This window comes from Oryx dammah, unplaced genomic scaffold (genome assembly GCF_014754425.2).
Source record: "Oryx dammah isolate SB20612 unplaced genomic scaffold, SCBI_Odam_1.1 HiC_scaffold_21, whole genome shotgun sequence".
Lineage (NCBI taxonomy): Eukaryota > Metazoa > Chordata > Mammalia > Artiodactyla > Bovidae > Oryx > Oryx dammah.
The window spans coordinates 29,013,652-29,033,962 of record NW_024070205.1 but is presented as its reverse complement, the minus strand read 5'-3'; the positions used below and the strand labels follow the sequence as shown (position 1 = coordinate 29,033,962).

Below are 20,311 nucleotides of genomic sequence, written 5' to 3'. Positions count from 1 at the left end.
CTGTTTCTCACAAAGAGCAGCTTGCCCCCAACCAAGCAGCCAAAAGCTCCCGGATAGGTCAACTGCAGGGCAGCTCCTGGCAGCCAGGCCCCTGGAAAAAGCTTTAACCAGATGGCCCCGCTCTTGGGCATTCAGGATTGAGGGTTCTGGTAAGAGGTCACCTAATCCTTACCTTGTCACCCCCTCGGGTCAGGGCCGCCACACCACCCGCTCCCACTGTGAGCTCCCTCATGTCCCCCAGGCTCTGCTGTAATCTGATCCCTTCATTCTGCAGTTGAGGAAGCTCCTCTTGAAATCCACAAAAAGGACGACATATTTCAGGGACCTCACTGGTACCCGCCATCCCCCACCAACTCTCGGGACCAGAAGACAGACTGGGCGTGCTCACCTGAGCAGGAACCTTGGTCCGGGAAGGCAGACCGATAGACGCCGCGGCAGGGAACTGCGTGTGTGTGAGCTGGGTCGGGCCGTGGTAGGTGCGTACGTCTCCGTACCGGTACTCCTGGAAGAGCTCCCCGCTTGAGTGCACGATCTGCACCCCATGGGTCACCACCACTGGTGGAGTCAGAGGCAGCCCCTGGAGCTGGTTGCTAGGGGTGACTGTGAGGATGCGGGCCTCCCCGTGAGAGGCAGGGGCAGGGGCAGCTTTGGCATCTGCCGTCTTAGCAGCTTCTTTCCCTGGCTGCTGAGGGGTCTTGCTGGCTGGCGGCACCTTCCCGACCCCGTCTGCCGCCCGGGGCTGCTCGCTGACGGCAGTCACATGAGGATGCACCATGATCCTCACATCCCGAGGCACGGTGTACGGGTGTAGCCGGTACTCAGACTGCATGACCAGCACCTCTGACTGCACGGGGGCTGCGGCTCGAGCCACGGGCAGGTGGTAGTGCACTTCCTCCTCTGGAGGGTGCTGGGAGGCCAGGGCGGGCACCCCAGCTGCGGCCGGCTGGGGGGTGCCAGTGCGCTGCGGGGCCCGGACCTCTATCTGCTGCGGCTGCAGGGGGGCCCGTGGAGAGTGGAGTGTCTCGGGCCGGATGCTGTAGGTGATGCTGGGCAGCGTGGGCGTGTTCATCCTCACCTCGCCCTGAGACAGGTGACTGAGGGACACAGTCTGGGTGATGCTGTGTGGTGGCATAATGACAGACTGCTCCGGGTGGATGCTGGAGATGAACTGGGGCACAGGAATGCCTGCTGCCAGCATGACCGTGGCGTTCGTGGACAGCGCGGTGGACGTGGTGCTGCTGGGGTGGCACGCCCGTGGGAACGGGCTTGGAGCAGGCCCACTGGGTCGAGGGGAATGTGCATCTGGTTTGGTGGCTGCCAGATGGGACACCGTTCGATCTGTCGGGGTGCTGGGCCCCGACGTGACGTGGTTCATTTCTGCCGGCAATTTGCTGGGCAGGGCTGGAGGGTGGTGGGGAGTAAGAGTGGAGCCCAGGTTCGCTGGCTGAAGGACCTTGGTCTCTATTTTGAGGGTGACAGGGTCAGCAAGCTTTTTGTTAGTGGTGACTATGCTTGGGGTGAGGACCAGCTGGTTGTGAACCAGCACCGGAGGTGTGTTTATGCCCTGGGTGAGGACCTTCACTGTGCCACCCTGGGTGACGGGTGTGGACACAGACAAGTGAATGGGCTCGGGCTTCTCCAAGGACGGACGGTCAGCCTTCACCGATGAAATCACAGGAGATGCGTTGTATGTCTGTGCAGTCAGTACCAGGGTAGAATGGGTGGCCACGTTTGCATAGCCTGAAGGAGCTTGAGGGCCTTTGGCCGGAGGCTGAGACGGGGTGACAGAATCGGGTTTGACCTGAGACTTGGACACCGACTGTTGAAATTCAATGTCCATCGCACTTGCTGGGGGGATCTGGCTAATCTTGGCGCTGATCCGCTGGGGCCCTTCAGTCTTCTGCCCCGAATAGCTCAGGAGCACAACCCCTTCGGAAGTGTTCACGCGCAGCCCGGCACCAGAGCCCGTGTCTGCTGGGCGATCATCAATCACAGACATAGACCCCGGGTGGAACCGGTTGTTGTCACTGCTGCTGGATCTCTGTTTGCACTTTGCTGATGGCGCGATTACGGCGCCCGCCACCGTCACGGCACCCGTTGTTGAGGCTGTCACACCCCCAGAGGCAGCGGTCACCGCACCCGCCGTGACCGTCACTGCACCCGTGGCGGCATTCACTGTGCCCGGAGTGGCGTTCACTGTGCCCGTGGCGGCGTTCACCACACTGGTGGCGGCGTTCACTGGAGTGGTGAGAACGTTCACGGGCCCTGTCAGGACATTGACTGGTCCCTTCAGGACGTTCACGGGGCCAGTAGGAGTGTTCACCAAGCCTTTCAGCGTGGCCACTGAGCCCTTCACAGGGCCTTTCAGGGCATTCACGGGGCCAGCCAGTGCATTCACGGGGACCAAGGAGACATTCACCAGGCCAGTCAGGGCGCTCACCAGGCCCGTCAGGGTCTGAGGAGCAGGTTTCGCCAGAGTTATCTTCTGCGAATTCTCCAAATCAATGCTGACAGGCATCCGGCTAATGACAGAAGTAATTTTGGGAGCAATGACTGGAGTCACCTTTTCTTTGTCAGCGGCTACTGGAACCTCTGAGGCCTGTGTGTCAGAGGTGTTAGTTCCTGGAGTTGCTGTTTTTTCTTCTAAAATAGGTTTTTTAGATTCAGCTGGAGGAGGCAGTGCCTCATGCAGGCAAGGGGCAGCGCTGACGGGCTCTGCAATGGCAGCCGTGACACTCGTGGAAGTGACGCCCGCAGCAGATACGTATTTGGGGTCCATGAGGATCTTCCTCAGCGTACTGGAGCTGGTGTCGATGTCAGAGGCCTTGGTGTCTGGGGGAAGAGCTGGAGACGGGGTGGACTGTGCCTGTGGCTCCTCCTGCCTCGTGATCCACTCTGTCACCTTCGCAGGGGGACTCTGGTGCGGGATCCCCCCAGCAGCGATAGGGAGTGGGAGCTTTGCTATCGTTACGGAGGGAGTTGGGGGGGTGGGCATGCTTGAGTCACTGGGCGGGGTCACTGGGTCACTTTCAATGATGGAGTGCACCTTAAATCTGGCTTGAGGCTCGTCATGCACAGGGGCAGGCTGCGAGGGAGGGGCGGGGTCTGGGAGCGCAGGTGCTCTGGTCACCGTCTCTTCCTCCATGCTGCTTTCTTGGGGCAGATCCTCTCGGGATGGAGTCTTGCCTGGGTCAGAAGCACATGACTCAGGAGCAGTGGACTGGGGCTTGTCATTCTGCTTTTCTTCCTGTGGAGCTTCCGGGGGTTGTACCGTCATCCCATCACTTGAAGCGGGGCTCTTGCTTTGAACCTGCTCAGGTTCAGGGACATGGGTCTCTGTAGTGCCCCCTGTTTTCCTGTTTGTATTCCGTTTACGGCGTGATCGAGTAGTCTTCTGGCGCCCTTTATCTTTCCGAATCAGAGTCACTTCTGCTTCTTTTGACCCCTTGGCTCCTGGCACTGGGTGGGAGGTCTCGCTGCTGTCTCCTCTGGCTTCCTTGTCTGCTGGGCCTGCTGAGGGGTCAGGTGCACTGCCCGGTGGCCTAGAAGATTCAGCAGCAGCCTCTGTCTCCAAGATGCCAGACACGGCCTCATTGGTCTCAGGCTCCATGCCTTCCTCAGGAGGTGGTGGATCTGTCTGAGATTCCGCAGGGTAAGGTGGCGGTGCAGTGAAGTTTTCTGGCTCCCCAGAAATGTCATTGATGATGGACCCGATGGCCGCGGCCAGCTCTGTTTCGCTGGCTTGGTGTGCGGGCTTGTCCCTGTCCTCTGTAGTGAGGCCCTCTGCGGCATCAGAAGCTGCCGCCTTGAAAGCTGCAGGTGTGGAGGTTTCCGTGAGCTTCTCGATGTTCTCCACGGCCTGCTCCAGCTCCATCTGCCGGGCTAACTGATTTGCTTCTGGGGACTGCTTGGAGGCAGACACATCCTCCTTCTCTGGTTCCTTGTCCGGTTCAGTGGGCTCACTGTTCAACTGTGATGATACACTCCCCTCCTTCTGGGGACTCTTGCTCTTCTCGGGGGAAACCGCCACAACCCCAGCCTCCTTCTCCACCGGCAGTTCTGAAGGGCCCACAGCCACACTGGGACTCATGGTGGCTTCCGCATTTTTCACATTTGCAGATTTGTCCACCGCCGACCTAGAGTTTCGAGATCGTCCTCTCTTTGACTTGGGGTTTTTCTCAGGGGCTGCTTTTTTCTCTACTACTTCAACTGGGGGGGCTCCGGGCGGATTTCTGTCCGTGCTCCTCTCTTTCTTGTCACGTTCCTGTTCACTCGCTGCCGCTTCTTTATCAGCCTTGGATTTTGTATTATTTTCCCTCACATTCACCTGGGCACTCCCCTCAGTGGTAGCCTCAGGACGTTCGGGGTCAACTTTGGGTTCGTTTCTTCCCCTCTTCCCCTGCTGACCACCAGCAGCTGCTTTCTGGGATCGTGGGGATCTCCAGCCCTCAGCTGGTTTGACCGTCTCGACTTCTTTGGCCTCGGTCTCATCATCTTCATCGGCCCGACGGCGAGTCTTTGGAGGCCTCCCCCTCCGAGGGGTCGTGGGAACCGCCGCGGCCTCCTGCAGCTCCCGCTCCAGTCTCTTCCTGGTCACTCGCGGCTGCTCCAAGGGCTCCTTGACTGGAGAGCGGCTATCGTGGTCGCCCATGGTTGCGTAAACACTCCTCACATTCCGGCGCCTAGTTCGGCCAAGTGGCAAGCTTGGCTCGGGGTGTTCAGGGTCCGTGGCTGAGTTTTTAGAAGCAGTCCTTGTAATCTTCTCTGCCTCCATCTTCAGTTCTAAAAGCTTCTGTGCCTCTCCCCGGGGAGAATTGGACCGCTTGAGCTTTTCCCGGTCTATCCTCTCACTCTTCCTGGTGACGGGCTTTTCCACGACACTTGCTGCAGCTGCCTGAATGGGGGTCTTGGAACGTTTACTTTTGTTTGGCTTTTTATCTTTTGCAGCAACTGGAGGATCAACCTCTACAACTTCAGTAGCTGGAGGTGGAACCTCAGGAACGTCTTCCGTTTTTTGACTTGTGTTAGATTCAACGTTAGTGGCCAAGTCTGGCTTTTCCACTTGAGGCTCATCGGCTTCTTCAGGCTTCTGAGTTGGTTTTGAAAGTGTCTGGGTGCTGTCAGGCTCAGGATCTATACTGATCTCTACTTGGGAAAATGAGGCCCCAGGAGTTGGAGGTTTGGCATCCAGATAAGGCAGCTGATCGACTGACGAGCCTCCTTCAACAGTGGAAGGAGGCTCAGCAGTATCTTTCCTGGTGTCCACTCCTGGGGGCAAGTCTCCTTGCTCAGGCTGTTCCACAGTGACGGGAGCCAGATCTGTACTTGTGGGTTTTGCTTCTTCTGGGACAGAGGCTGGCTCAGTGGTCTTTTCTTCTGGCACCAGAGGCCCCTCTCCAGTTTTTTCACCAGCTGTCTTCTCCAGTGATGCTGCTGCTGACTCTGGAGCTATAGCGGTGACACTAGGAGGCACAACTGAAGATGGAGTTTTCAGTTCTGGCTCTTTATTCTCAGAAGCAGATTCTGGGCTCTTGGGATGATCCTCTGTATCTTCCTGTTTCTCAACCTCTTTGGGTTTCTGGTCTTTTTCTTTTTCTTTCTGCTGCATTCGTGTGAGTTCCATGAATTTGCTATGGAAAAGAACTACTGGCTCTTGAATCAAGTCAGTTGTGTTATTCAGCCCATCAGAGGTCTGCCTCCCATACAACCTGCCGGAAACAAAGTCAGATTCTTCCTCTTTCCTCTCTAGATGCTGCAGTCGCTTGGAATCTTGTTCAAAGATAGAGCTGTGTAAAAAACGAGAAGCAAATAATTCTTGCCTTTCCTGTTCCTCTTCTTTATGGTCATCTTTCTTATCGTCCATTTTTCCCTCTGAATCAGTCCGGATTTTCTTCTTTTTCATGTACCAGGATGGAATAGGTCTTGGAGCAGAGTCTACCTTTTCTTTATCTTTGTTGTTTCGAAAATTAGCAAATCGGGAGTCCCAGTCAAGAAAAGACCAATTTTCTTCTCGAGAGGAAGAAAGGGATTTGGCTCTTTCAAGCAAAGCCTTAGTGTCCGGTGTGATTGTCTTATCCAATGCAAAAGAGTAAAATTTGTTCCTTTCTAAAGAACTGGAGAGTCTTTCATCTCTCTCACGTAGTTTGTCTTCTCTGTCCCTCAATAAAAAAGACAACCGAGAACTTTCAAATAATGCAGAGGCTCTAGGTGAGTGAGATTTGTGTTCACCATCATCATCAGAATCAGAAGGCACTTCGCCAGGTTCCAAGTCACGGACAGACCTCTTTCGAAGGCTGTCTCTCTTAATTATGCTGTTTGGGAAACTCACATCAAATCTGCTGGCATCGTGTTTCATTTGAGAATCCCACCGATTTAGTTCATCTTCAGGATTCAAGACAGACAGTTTGATTTTAGCCATGTCTGCCATCTGTTCTCTCCTGCTTGAATCATAAGGATTAAATTTTAAGGACTCTTCTCTGACTGTTATATGAGAATAGGGGAGACCTTTGTCATCTACTTTAGGAGACCCTCTTATGGACATTACCCTAGGAGAACCAATAGGGTCATCATCTTCGTGGAAGGAACCAAGCCGGACACTGGGAGAACCACCAGTCCTTTCAGAATCTTCACTGATCTGGCGTGAACTTCTGTAGTTCCTTTCTCTCTTGGTGGAGATGTCAAAATCAACATGGTCCATCCTTTTCTTTTTGCTGGGAGGAGAGTCATCAGTGACATCCTGAGGGGGTTTGCCTACCTCGTGAACAAGACTACGTCTTTCGTATTCATCCACATCTTTTTTAGGACTGCCGAACTTCTCAGACTTGGCTATTTCCATCTCCATCTGCTGTTTTCTACGACTCTGCTCCATTTGTTTTCGGTAACTCTGCGTGTGATCAATATCAATGCCAATTTTTTCTTCAGTATTTACTGAATGTGGTTTCTCTTGGCCCGATTTACATTCAAGTGGTTCATCACGAAGACTGCAATAGTTTTTCCTATTATCTTCTCTCTCTGGTCCTTGATCATCTAATAGCTCCAGCTGTTTGAGTTGTGGTTTTGAGGCAGTGGGTTTTTTTGACTGGATTTCTTGATTTTCCACAGATTCACCTACTGGTTCTCTCAGCCTTGCTTGCAGATCTGAGTTGGGCCTTGAGCCAGTCCCAACAGAAATACTGGTAAGCTCCTGACAGTCTTTAGGGCTGGGAACAGCATTAAGTCTGTCTAGTTTAAGTTTTTTAGATTCTCTTTTAAGAATTTCTTTCCTCACAGGCTTTTTTTCAGACTCTCCTTCCCTCAGCAGAATGACATCTCTAGATGACATGTCAGGCTGTTTCTTTAAAAGCACCCGAGCATCTTCCATCTCTGGACTGCTTTTCTTGAGGTCTGATTTCTGCCTTTCTAATTTCAAATTGGAATCTGCAAAACGCCTTTTCCTCGCCTCCAGCTTCTCCAGATCCCCAGCACTCACCCCGTCAGCACTCTGCTCTGGTTTTAAGTGTTTCCTGGGTTTAGGCCGGCCTTCCTTATCTACCACTTCTATGTGGCTTGAAAGCCCCCTTTCCTTTGGCACTTTCATCCTAACAGATTCCAGTTTAGACAATTCAGATTTTGCAGGCTCTGTCTGAGAGGTCTGAAGTTTCTGATCTAAGGCAGAAGACTTGACAGTGTCATTATCAAGCTTGGATTTCAGCTTTTCTAAAGGGACGTGGTCAATAACCTTCCCCTCTTTTTCTTTCACTCGAGTCAAAACCACACAAGGCATGAGTTCCAAGCGGTTTTTGGCTAATCCTTCTTTGTCAGCCTTCTCTCTGCTCAGTTTATTAGAACTCCTCAACTTTTCGGGGCTCTGTTCTCTGTCATTTTCTTGGTCTGTTTCTGAAGACTGGGAACTTGGGGAATGAACTTTTCCTTTTCGTTTCTGCTTGTCAGTTTTGTCCTTCTCCACCTTTTCCTTCCTTATTAAACGTCTCTCTCTTTCCACTCTCTCAGGGTCGAAAGTTCGTTCCTTATCTGTCTTCTCACTTTTTGCATAGCGTTCCAAACGAGGTTTGTCAAGTTTATCGTATCTTGGAGGGGAAAGTGAGCTGCAGCTTCCACTCCGGTCTGAGGAGCGGCTGTAAACCCTCCTCTCGGAATCACTCGGCAGTCTCTCGGACTGTGAGGGAGATGTTCCAGGGCTCTGAGGGCGTCGCAAGTGCACTGGACTCTGACTGCGTTCGATTGGTCTCCTCTCGTGCTCTCTGTCCCGGTCAGACTCAAATCTTTCACGTTCTCTTTCTCGTTCCCTTTGTCTGTAACTGTATTCCCGAATATCTTGTTCATAAGGATCATTTCTATAATCCCTATACTCCCGGGGATCATCATAATATCGTGATTCATAGTAGTCTCCTTGGTAAGTTTCCCATTCTGAATAAAATTCTCTCCCTCGAGCTGGATAGTCCCGTCTGGAATCCTCAGGATATGTGCCTGGAGTACGGACATTCTCATAATATGTACGATCTTGGCTATAGTCATAAGATCCCCTTCGTTCTTCTCTGCCAAAGACAAAAAAGAATGTGTTGGTTTTTTGTTTTGTCACTGACATATTAATCATACACATGTAGTTACAGAGTCCTGCTTCTAAAAATCTTTGCCATTATTTAATCATTAGAACTGGGGCTTCCTTCGTGGCTCAGTGGTAAAGAATCCACCTGCCAATGCAAGAGACATGGGTTCGATCCCTCATCCAAGATAAGGAAGGAGAAGGAAATGGCAACCCACTCCAGTACTCTTGCCTGGGAAATTCCACAGACAGAGGAGCCTGACAGGCTATAACCCATGGGGTCACAAAGAGTCAGACACAACTCAGCAGCTAAACAACGACCAAATCATTAGAATTTCACCATCCAATACCACAGCTACAAGCCACAAGTGGCTACAAAGAGCTTGAAATCTGGCTCGTCTAAATCAAGGTGTATATAAATGCAGACTAGATCTGGTGGATTTAGTCTTTTTTTTGTTTTAAAGAAGACATATACTTCAGTAATTTATTCAGATTGAATACATGCTGAAACAGTATTTCAGATAGACTAGGCTAAATAATTACTTTTCTGCCAAGAGATAAAGTCTTACCACAACTTGGGAAACAAATGTATTGTTTGAAAAGACAGGTTAAGAACTAAAATCTTTCTACCTCTGCAACCTCTACCTCAATTCACAGTTTAAAAAAACACATTGGGGGCCAGTGTCCCTGGACTCAGTCTTTACACTTGTAAGATGAAACTTTGTAAAAACTTTCCTAACATAATACAAGGCACATACTTGGCCTTCAGTTATTGTTACTTTTCCCCAACCTGCCAACTAACAAATTATGTATTACAAGCTGTGTGAGATAATTCCTTAATTCTAAAAGAATTCATTAATTGTTAAAGTGACATGACCCAGTGCATTCAAAATAGAATTGAATTTACGTGCAAGAACGTGTATGGTGTATAAAATGGAAATTTACCTGTAACAGAGGCCAATTCCTTTACTCTTGGTTCACATCCTATTTTTGTTCTTTCAAACAAGTATGGCTTACTCAATCTACATAGTACTACTAACGGCAGCTCAACGAAACATAAAGAACCTTGAGCCTAAGCTTCTAAAAGCATGAGCTTCTGTCTTCTTGGCTCATAGCAGGTACTCAAATTTGTTGAAAGAATGAACCGTAGAAAAGTATGTCAAAGTTGCTACTGGGCAGTGTTCTAACCCATTTTCAAGAGCAAACGAAGTATCTAGACTTAGCATTCAACACTGGAAGCATCAATAGCACCTTATTATATGCATTTATACTGAACCTTATCATTTCAAAGAGAATCATTTTTAACACATCTATGATATTTCATTTAATAGGATGACCAATTCAAGATGATCCCTCTACAGTTCCATAGGAATCACATTCTTTGCCTCAATACTGGCCAGCCATTTTGTAAAATTAGGCTGACTTAACTCATTATCACCATAAATACAAACTCTAAAGAAGCATCACTTTTACATGTAAAGGAGAACACACTATAAAAGAAAGAAAGTTGCTCAGTCGTGTCTGACTCTTTCCGACCCCATGGACTGTAGCCTACCAGGCTCTTCCGTCCATGGGATTTTCCAGGCAAGAATACTGGAGTGGGTTGCCATTTCCTTCTCCAGGGGATCTTCCTGACCCAGGGATTGAACCCGGGTCTCCCGCATTGTAGGCAAACGCTTTACCAATACACTATAAGCTTCCTTTTTTCCTTTGATCACACCATGGCTTACAGGATCTTAGTTCCCCGACCAGGGATTGAACTCAAGCCCCTGGCAATGAAAGTGCAGAGTCCTCACCACTGGACCACCAGGGAATTCCCTAAGCTTTCTAATATAAAGTGGTTAAGACACCAAGAATGGCTGTAAGTTTACTGCCTGCATTAAAAGTAGGTTTAAAAATGACTTCCAGGTATTTTCTAAAATAAGCAAACTAAAACTATGTCCAAAATGTGAAAGAAAAAAGTTACAGAAGTCAAAGGTATATACGTAAACATTAGTGCTACACTGTTCAGTTTAAAAAATGACGATTTTGTACACAAAAGAAATGAGTGTTCTTGCCATTAAGGAACTCTAGCAAGAGACAATAAAACTGCACACTAGCACTATGTACAAAAGGCTCTGGCAGGACCCGGAGGGACTTTGAAAGGTCAGGTTTTCAGAGAATGCTGTTCCCATGACTACAAAATATCCAAACTACCATAAGTAGGTGAGAAATTCATCTAAAGCATAATGTGACCCCATAAATTTGTGCTGAGAATCACTTCGGCAACCTGTAAGACTCAATGCACTAGCAGGTAAACTAAATGCACTGGGTTTATTTCCAGCCCAATCGCTTAGGAGCCTGTGACCTTATCAGCAAAGTCATCTGATCATCAGATCCTACCATAAGTAACACATGAGAAGAGTCACAGCACTATTTCCCTGACCCTGTATTTAAGGGAATAAAAGGAATACTTTTAAACTGCAGAGCCCTACGAAACTTGAGTCATCACTTGCTTTCTTGAGCTGAACTGTTCTTAGGGGGTAAAGCATTTTTTCCTCCCACTTATTCATCAACTATTGAGTGGCATGACTTCCTTCCACTCTATGGAAAAGGCAAAGATTCTTAAGTTCTACTGAAAGGAATGCATTCTAGAAACACTACCATCTGAAACCAAATGAGGCAAAACTGGGTCACAGTGAAGTCCCACACCCTCATGCTTCCTACTTTAGAGATAAACTCCATTCAACAGGGATAAATAGCCAAAGAACAAAGCCAGAGCCAGATCATCAGTAAAATGAATTAATCTGAGTGGTACTATTCAAAAATTAACACCCATATAACATTATCCAACCCTCATAAGACACTGTTCTCTAAAAATATTGAACATACACACAGAGAATTTTAATGAAAGTTTTATGTCTTAAGTGCCACTAGATCTTCAACACATTTTCCACTCACTTCTGGCTAAGAGTCCCTATAAGCACTTCAAGCATTGACAACGACTTCGGATTGCAGGGGTTGGGGTGGGGAGGATGGAGACTCCTCCCTGTGGAGGACACGTAGACCATGTTCTTACATATGCTCGTTCTCTTTCTCTCACACACAGAAAAATTTCGAACGTGGATTCCAATCCACTAGTGGAAAACCACTGACACCTTAGAAGTTCACCCTTTGGGAAATTTGGCTGCAGCGGACATTTTTCATTAAAAAACCACTGAAGTAGTTAATGACCATTACACTAAACACCATGAGTAACTGAAAAAGAAATATATACCTTCTTTGATTCAAACAAAAATGAAGTAGCAAGAGGAGGCAATAAAGGGAACGCACTCAATAGGTTTCTGGGAGCATGATCAGGATTTGCCTCATCCTTGTCACAGAGCCCTTTTATACTTGAACTTGAGTGTGTAAAGGCATTTCTCAAATAGTCTTTTGTCTAACACATATCTACAGGGGTGGAGATCTAGTAGAAACATTCCAGGAGACTTAATCACAGAGGCAAGTTTGGACAAACAGCTTTATCATATGGATGATAGCTTCCATTTTCAAATGTGATCAGCTTTTGAAGAACCTACTGACATTGTCAGGGTGTTTTAATAATATATGTTGTCTAAAAAAGACTTAATCGTCAGTTCTGATGCAGTTTTAAGCATCAGCCTGATTTAGACGGTGACGCCTTAAATGACTGTGAACTGTCACGGTTCCTACAGTTCCCACAAGCAGCAGAAACAATATCGAATACCACCAACCATGACTGAAAACATTAACAAAGATGCGTAAGGGTTACTTTATTTTTTGCCGTGCCATGTGGCTTGTGAGATCTTGGTTCCCTGATCAGGGATTGAAACCAGGCCCATGGCAGTGAAAGCAGCAAGTCCTTCCACTGGAAGGCCAGGGAATTCCTAAGGATTGTTTATTTTCTACATAGCTAAAGTTATTAATTTATACAACTTTGGCTTTCTGATTTACAAATTATTTAAGACATCTGAATTTAAAACAAAGCTCTTGATAGTCTTTTGAAAGTTCTCTGTTCTTTCAATTAATTCTATGAGCTCATACATGGTGACAACTTGGATGCTGTCATTACTAAATACACTGGGCATTTAATAGTCTATAATGCATTTCAACATGTTTAATTTAAATGTGTAAGGCAAGATGATTTATACATAAAGTTATAATCTGGAAAAGAGTAACTCTTTTAATGAGTATTCTCAGGGAGAAAATGTAGATAAGGTTAACCCAACTCCCATGAGCTACATGAGAAATCCATTTTTAATGTGTTTCCATACGTGGGGATAATAAAAGGAATAAGTTTGGGAGGAATGAAAGGGATGAAAAACAGAATTTAATCTCGTCTAAATTTTATGTACTAGAAATTTTAAAATTCAAGCTATGTTGATAGGTTGAAAATACATACCTTCTTTCCAATAACATTTCATAAAAGTCTCTAATATCTTGACCAGATTTTTCCATACAGTGATAAAATGCCAGCTGACTTTCTCGATTTGCAAAATCCACCTTAAAAAAAAAATGAATAGCAGGTGTTTAATGCAAGTTTCAGATTTCAATGATGGAAAGTGTTACCAAATTTGAAAATTCTTCTTCTGGATAAATTTCAAGAAAACGTAACTTAAATTTCATTTAAGTGAAACAGTCCTCATAACTAAAGCTGTATTTTTTTAACTTGAAAATTCTCAAATTCTACAGAAATCTTGATAAAGAATTATAATTTAAAGTTTCAGAACCCAATCCTGAAGCAGTGGAGAAAGCAAAATCAAAAACTGAAACATACCTATCAGGATTCTAGGCCATCAGTTAAATAATCAGACCAACTAAATCTAGTAATATCTTGTGAAAAAAACATGCTTACAACCCAACATTCAAAAAACTAATAAGATCATGGCATCTGGTCCTATCACTTCATGGCAAATAGATGGGGGAAAATGAAAACAGTGACAGACGTTATTTTCTTGGGCTCCAAAATCACTGCAGATGGTGACTGCAGCCATGAAATTAAAAGATGCTTGCTCCTTGGAAGAAAATCTATGACAAACATAGACAGCGTATTAAAAAGCAGAGACGTCACTTTGCAGACGAAGGTCCTCTAGTCAAAGCTATGGTTTTTCCAGTAGTCACGTATGGATGTGAGAGTTGGACTATAAAGAAAGCTGAGCGCTGAAGAATTGATGCTTTCGAACTGGGGTGCTGGATGAGAGTACCTTGGACAGCAAGGAGATTAAACCAATCAATCCAAAAGGAAACCAACCCTGAATATTCATTGGAAGGACTGATGCAGAAGCTCCAGTACTTTGGCCACCTGATGCAAAGAGCTGACTAGTTGTAAAGACCTTGATGCTGGGAAAGACTGAAGGCAGGAGGAGAAAGGGCAACAGAGGATGAGATGGTTGGATAGTATCACCGACTCAATGGACATGAGTTTGAGCAAACTCTGGCAGATAGGGAAGGACAGGGAAGCCTGGCGTACTGCAGTCCATGGGGTTGCAAACAGCTGGATATGATGAACAACTAAACAACAACAACAACATCTTGTGCATAAATTTGCTGGAACCACAGTTAGAACATAAAATATGGAAGAACATTTAAACTTTACTCAGTGGGGCCTCAAAGTCATTAAAACATGATATTCACCATCTATCGATATCTTATTTTAAAAAGACTGATTTTAATCTAACCATCAGAGTTATTAAGTGCATAAATTCCTTGAAACTCTTATGAACAGAAGTTTTTAAATAAAAATACTTAGACAAAAGATCATACTTTCAGTGATTACCCACTCTTTAAGAGAAGAGGAAAAAAGATCGAGAGGATCATTCAAGAAGCTGGACTGACACTTGGAGCTCCTGGGAGTGCAGCCTGCACTGAGAGCTCACTCGTGAGCACCAGGAACCCAGGATGTAGGGAAGCACACTTCCTCAAATGAGGATTTTTAGGGAAGATTCTGTGGTAACCTTTCAAAAGACTCTGTGTCCTTAAGTTCAGTTCAGTTCAGTTCAGTCGCTCAGTCGTGTCTGACTCTTTGAGACCCCATGAATCGCAGCACGCCAAGCCTCCCTGTCCATCACCAACTCCTGGAGTTCACTCAGACTCACATCCATCGAGTCAGTGATGCCATCCAGCCATCTCATCCTCTGTCGTCCCCTTCTCCTCCTGCCCCCAATCCCTCCCAGAATCAGAGTCTTTTCCAAAGAGTCAACTCTTCGCATGAGGTGGCCAAAGTACTGGAGTTTCAGCTTCAGCATCATTCCTTCCAAAGAAATCCCAGGGCTGATCTCCTTCAGAATGGACCGGTTGGATCTCCTTGCAGTCCAAGGGACTCTCAAGAGTCTTCTCCAATGCCACAGTTCAAAAGCATCAATTCTTTGGTGCTCAGCTTTCTTCGCAGTCCAACTCTCACATCCATACATGACCACTGGAAGTAGCCAAATGTAAAAAATGTAATATCGCCCTTGAAAACTGAGGACATATACTAGATGTGCTGTAAGCCAACAAAATGCCAATCATTAACAGGTTGGGATCCAAACATGATTTTGTTTTGGTTCTGCTTAAAGTCATTCTGCACACCTTTATTTTATTCCCACCGATTTTCCTCCCCTTGGTCTCTTTTACAGCTGCTTGTGCATATTCAATTTCATTGTAAAGAACCAGGGCCATGCCTTTTAAGCGATCAAACACCACCTGTAAAAAAACAAAACAACATCAGTCTAATCAAAATTCTGTGCTAGTCCCAACAAAATCCTAAGTCACTAACACATTGCCAAGAATAAATATATATATTTTTTATTCCAGAAAACAATTTGTTTTTCCTGATGATGCATGTTATAGTAAAAACACAACAAAACGTCATAGGAACTGTTTAGATTTGTAGATATTGTGGCATGAGGTATGTTGTTTTTGTTTTTCTGTATTCTTTTTCCATGTTGACTGAGTACTGTCCTATATTAAACTAAGTACCGACAAAAAACCACCAGACCAAAAAACTGTTTCTCATACAACAAAAGCTACACTTAAAGAAATGTCAAAGTTATGCAACACACCTCCCACAATGTAAAATCTGCTTTTAAGAAGTTAAAATCTTTACCTTCACATGGAATGGGGTCCAGAAACCCTTTTCCTGTTATGTTTGTGAATGTTACACAACAAACATTGGTTGGATGAATATTCTGTTGTATGAGTGTTTTTGAAAATCACTTTTTAAAAAATCAAGTCTAATTACATATACGTGTGAATGTGAATAATTATATAATCAGACTAATTTTAATGAGATAAAATTATAGAATTCCCTAAGCAACAGTCTATTTAACAGTATTTTGCAGACTGGTTCCAAAATTAATCATTTTGATGGGTTCGATATAGTTTTTTTCAAAATGTATCATAAGCAAGTGCTCTTCTAGATCAAATTTTGGAAAAAAGAGAATTTTAACGTATGAGTTACTAAAGAATAGTCAGCACTAGAAACTGGGTCTGAAAGGACAGTATACCAAAAGAAAGGAAGTCAGTAGTGACTTAAAGCCACATACCCAAACCTCCCACTTACCTTTACCACAGGCCCATATCGGCAAAAATGTCGTGTTAAATACTGATCTGACACATTTGAAGAAAGCCCGTCTAACCACACACAGTTTGTAGGCATGCTCTTTCCAAAACCCAGCTGAATACAAAAGGCAAAATTTCTATTAGTTAAGCCACCAATTATTCAACAACAAAAATAGTGAAAAAACTGGTATTCTGTAGGAATCTTATCAAACCACCACCTCAAGTGGGAATCAAGTTAAAATCAAATAAAAATTTACACAAAATTTATCCTGCCTGGCTAAGAGAGTATTAATTCAGATTACAGTATAACAGGATAAGGATGCAAAGAAGTTCATTACTTTTATGGTTATCTAACTGTACTATTACAATTTTAAATAATCATATATACCAAAATAAAACATCGCCAAATCTTGAGGAAAAAAAACACAGCAAATATTAACAGCACAGTAACTTATATAAATTCCTTTACCTTGAGACGATTATTTCCAAGGTATTCCCCATCCATCTTCTTAATAGCCTTACAAACACTGGCAATGTCACAGTATTGCAAGAATGCATACTGAGGGACTCCATTTACTTTCTTAATATCAATATCCTGAAAAAAACAATGGATGGATACCACTTAGTGATATGCCAATAAAAAATAAATCAGAATAAACCAAGTCCATATGAGCTACATGGTTCTCAAAACAGATTCCTCCCAAACCACCTGCTTAGTTACAATTATACATCTTAATGCAACTGTAAATAGCCTAAAAATCTATTTAACACAACATTTGTAGTCACAAACCATGAAATTCTTCTCACGTGAAGCTCTTCGCAGAAGAGCAACTGCAATGCAACTCAAAACTCAAAATTTTAAATCCAAAATACCTGTGTTAAGAGAAATTTATGATAAGAAGTAAAAGGTGGCCTATTTAATGAAAACCTAACAAATAATTCCCTTCTGCAATATCTAAAATCCTTATTAGGGGCAAGCCATTTAAAATACAGCATCTGGGAAGAATAACAATGATAAAGAAGTCAAATTTTCAAAGAGTGATTTAAAATATGCAATCCTGAATCAGAAGCTTCATTCTATTAGTATATCTAACTGAATCAAACCTGGTGACTGATAAATGTGGTAATAATCGCTCATACGCAGAATGAATGGACTATATAAATATCTGAACTACTCTGTGAAGATGCATTAGAATACCATCCCTGGACTAAAGAAACACTCTACATAAAGGAATATCCCCATTTCTTTGGAATGCTCAAAACCTGCTGTCACATCTGACACTCTGGTCCTGCCTACTTAGAGGAGGTAGTGAAAAAACCTGGCTTACACATGAAAATGGTCCAGAGAAACCAGACACTTGGATGGCAAAACTTGTACTTAAACAATAATGAGCTGGGCCATATATTGCAGATTATGTATTGTGATTATCTAAGCCTCCTTAAGGGTCACAAGCCAATAATCAAAACCTGAAACAGAGCAAAATGAGTAATGCATTTAAAGAACTGTTTGATGGGTCCTTAAAAAAAAGCAATAATTTATACTCAAAATTTTTCTAAGTAATGGTAAACGGAAGCTGTTTTCATCATTACATAAAATGTAGTAACTCAGGATAGCTCCATTTAAATTTCCCAAAGAACAATGGTGGGCTGACTCACTAAAAAGGTTCTGTTATAGCATAATCTGTTATCAATAAGCAGCAGACCATGTTCCGAAGGTTTGTATGTCATTAAAACAGTGACAATCATGAGCAACTGCAAACAAGATAATAGTTTTCAAATAGAATACTGACATGTCCGCCTTATTGACAAGCATAGCTCTTAAAACACAATAATCATTCCATTTTTAGCAACCCCGGTGATGAAAATATATCCACATGCCCAAATTCAACTTTTTAAACTCCTTCAAAATTTATGGTAGCAGCTACATTCAAATAAAAGTATGTTTGAAAATGTTATCAATTCATAGTCTTGCAAAGCCAAAAAACAAATAAATAACAGACTGTGAGCTAAAGATAGAAGAAGCTGTAGCCCAGAGAGGTGACTGAGCATCTAGTCACCCATCCAGGTAGGCAGTAGAGCTGGAATTAAGAGGATACAGTACCCTCACAAAAATAAGAGAAGTTTAATAATCAGAAAAGAAAGATGAATGTTTTGTTGGTATCTCTCCCTGAATAGCTTCTCTGTTTTTGCTTCACTTCTGCCAAACTTTAATTTCTTCTCTCAAGCCCCTAAAGATGTTTTGTTCAGCCACAAGCACAAATAACATATTATTCACAAGACTAGGTTATGCCATTAAAAAATATTAAGAATCTTTTCCTTAGAGCATTAGTGTATACGTAAGAATGGAAAAATGGACATCACATATACACAAACCTAAAAGATGTACGATAGCTGTTTCTACTCAAACTTTTTTTTTTTTTTGCTCTCCAAAGTCCAAATATATTACTTTCTTCACAATTATTAACTGTGAAGTCCTAGAGAAAGTCTAGGAGGACAGAAGTAATTTTCCTATTTTTTAAAACATAACACAAAACAGTATATCTAAGGATACAAACTGTAACCAAACTATTTTCACTATAATTTGACTCAAGTCTTAAATCATGGAGAACAGAAAAATCCTTCTATCTCTAAGTCAAACAATGACTTGCATAATTTAAACAGATTCTAATTAAAACTTCAAAACAGAACCAAGCTTCCAGCACGACAACCACATTCCAATAATTCCCAAGGTACTTCTAACGTGCATTGTAATAAAAAGAATCATATACTAATCAATCATATACTAATCTGCAGCTCTGTTTTCTCGTCCAGATTTTTCTTTCAACCCACAGGACTAAAGATGGCATTAAAACAGCATCCAATGGACAAAGATAAGAAAAGTGGAAAGGAAAATACATATGTAAATAAAGACAATTATATACTTTTACACACATAAAGCAGTCCCTGATGAGTTTTGCCAGATCATCTTTTAGCAGGAGTTAAAAACACAATAGGGCAAGTGAGAAAAATAGTCATTATAACATCTAAATACACTTTTCCAAATATAAGCTGTACTTATGCTGTATGTTTTATGACAAAGATTTAAAACTGTTTTCATTGTTTTAAAAAAAAACCAACATACCACAATTTCTCCAAAGCGCTGGAAGATGTTGCGAAGATCATGGTAAGTAGTGGTTTTTTCAAGGTTACCAATAAAAAGGGTTCTTGTTGCTTTGGGGTGAAATTCATCTATCCGTTCATCCAAGGGGCGAAATTCATTTTCACTTTCCGTTTCTGTAAGTGGAAAGGGGCAGAGAGTGTTTTAATGTTTACTCATATATCATGGGAAAATCTACTTTAAGAAATCAAATCTCTGATATATGGGGCTTAATTCTCATGTAATCTGAAAAATCATATATACCACCAGAAACAGCTCCAAAGCAAAAGAAGAATACAGAGGCTAGAGAAACATGTCCAAAAAATTAAGAGAAAGTTAATACCTTGACCTTTCAAACAGAAATTGAACTGAAATTTCAACTGAATTTCCATTTCAGTTGATTTGTTTTAAAAGATAATCACTATCACAGAAATAGGTTTTAACCCCCAGTGGAAAACGGCAATTATTTAAGCCTAATCTTAGGTTTAAAAATTATGTAGTAGGCTCTGAATGCAGACTATAAAACTAAAATCCTAAAATCTGAAATAAACATGAAATTCAGCTAAAAATAGTCCAGTTTCACTATTTGTTTTATTTACTTTTCAATATTTTGTAAAATATTTAGCATTTTATGCTTGTCATACCCAATTATCTAAATACAGCAATTTTTAGATATGAGAATAGTAACTGTATGAAAATTGACTGAAGTAACGCTTACAAAATATCTTCTTTTGGTGTTGCATGGTACCCAATGACAAACAGAAAGAGGTTAAATGACTCTTTAAGGTTTTTATTTCTTATGATCAAAGTCCTGGTTCAATGACTAACTCAATCATGGGCTTTCTCTGAAGTTCCATTTAACTTGGGATGGGCTTTCCTCGTGGGTCAGATGGTAAAGAATCTGTCTTCTATGTGTGTTTGATCCCTGGATCAGGAAGATCCCCTGGAGAAGGAAATGGCAACTCACTCCAGTATTCTTGCCTGGAAAATTCCATGCACAGGGAGCCTGGCAGGCTACAGTTCATGGGGTCGAAAAGAGTGGGACACGACTGAGTGACTGAACAACAAGTCAGGGGCTTTCAACATTTTCTGGATAA

At 43.6% G+C, this 20,311-nt stretch overlaps 1 protein-coding gene across 3 annotated transcripts in view; it reads right to left on the bottom strand.

Moving 5' to 3' along the window:
- The window catches only part of SPEN (spen family transcriptional repressor), an 89,216-nt gene that overhangs the window by 2,985 nt on the left and 65,920 nt on the right, over positions 1-20,311 (bottom strand). For 2 of the 3 annotated variants that reach the window (XM_040264017.1, XM_040264018.1), the window contains 6 exons: positions 19,200-19,351; positions 16,548-16,673; positions 16,080-16,193; positions 15,107-15,220; positions 12,942-13,042; positions 389-8,534 (listed from right to left, as the gene is read on the bottom strand). In XM_040264017.1, the coding sequence (XP_040119951.1) occupies positions 389-8,534; positions 12,942-13,042; positions 15,107-15,220; positions 16,080-16,193; positions 16,548-16,673; positions 19,200-19,351 (8,753 nt within the window). Of the gene's footprint in view, positions 1-388; positions 8,535-12,941; positions 13,043-15,106; positions 15,221-16,079; positions 16,194-16,547; positions 16,674-17,406; positions 17,546-19,199; positions 19,352-20,311 lie in introns of those variants that run through there. The other variant, XM_040264020.1, reaches the window with a different exon arrangement.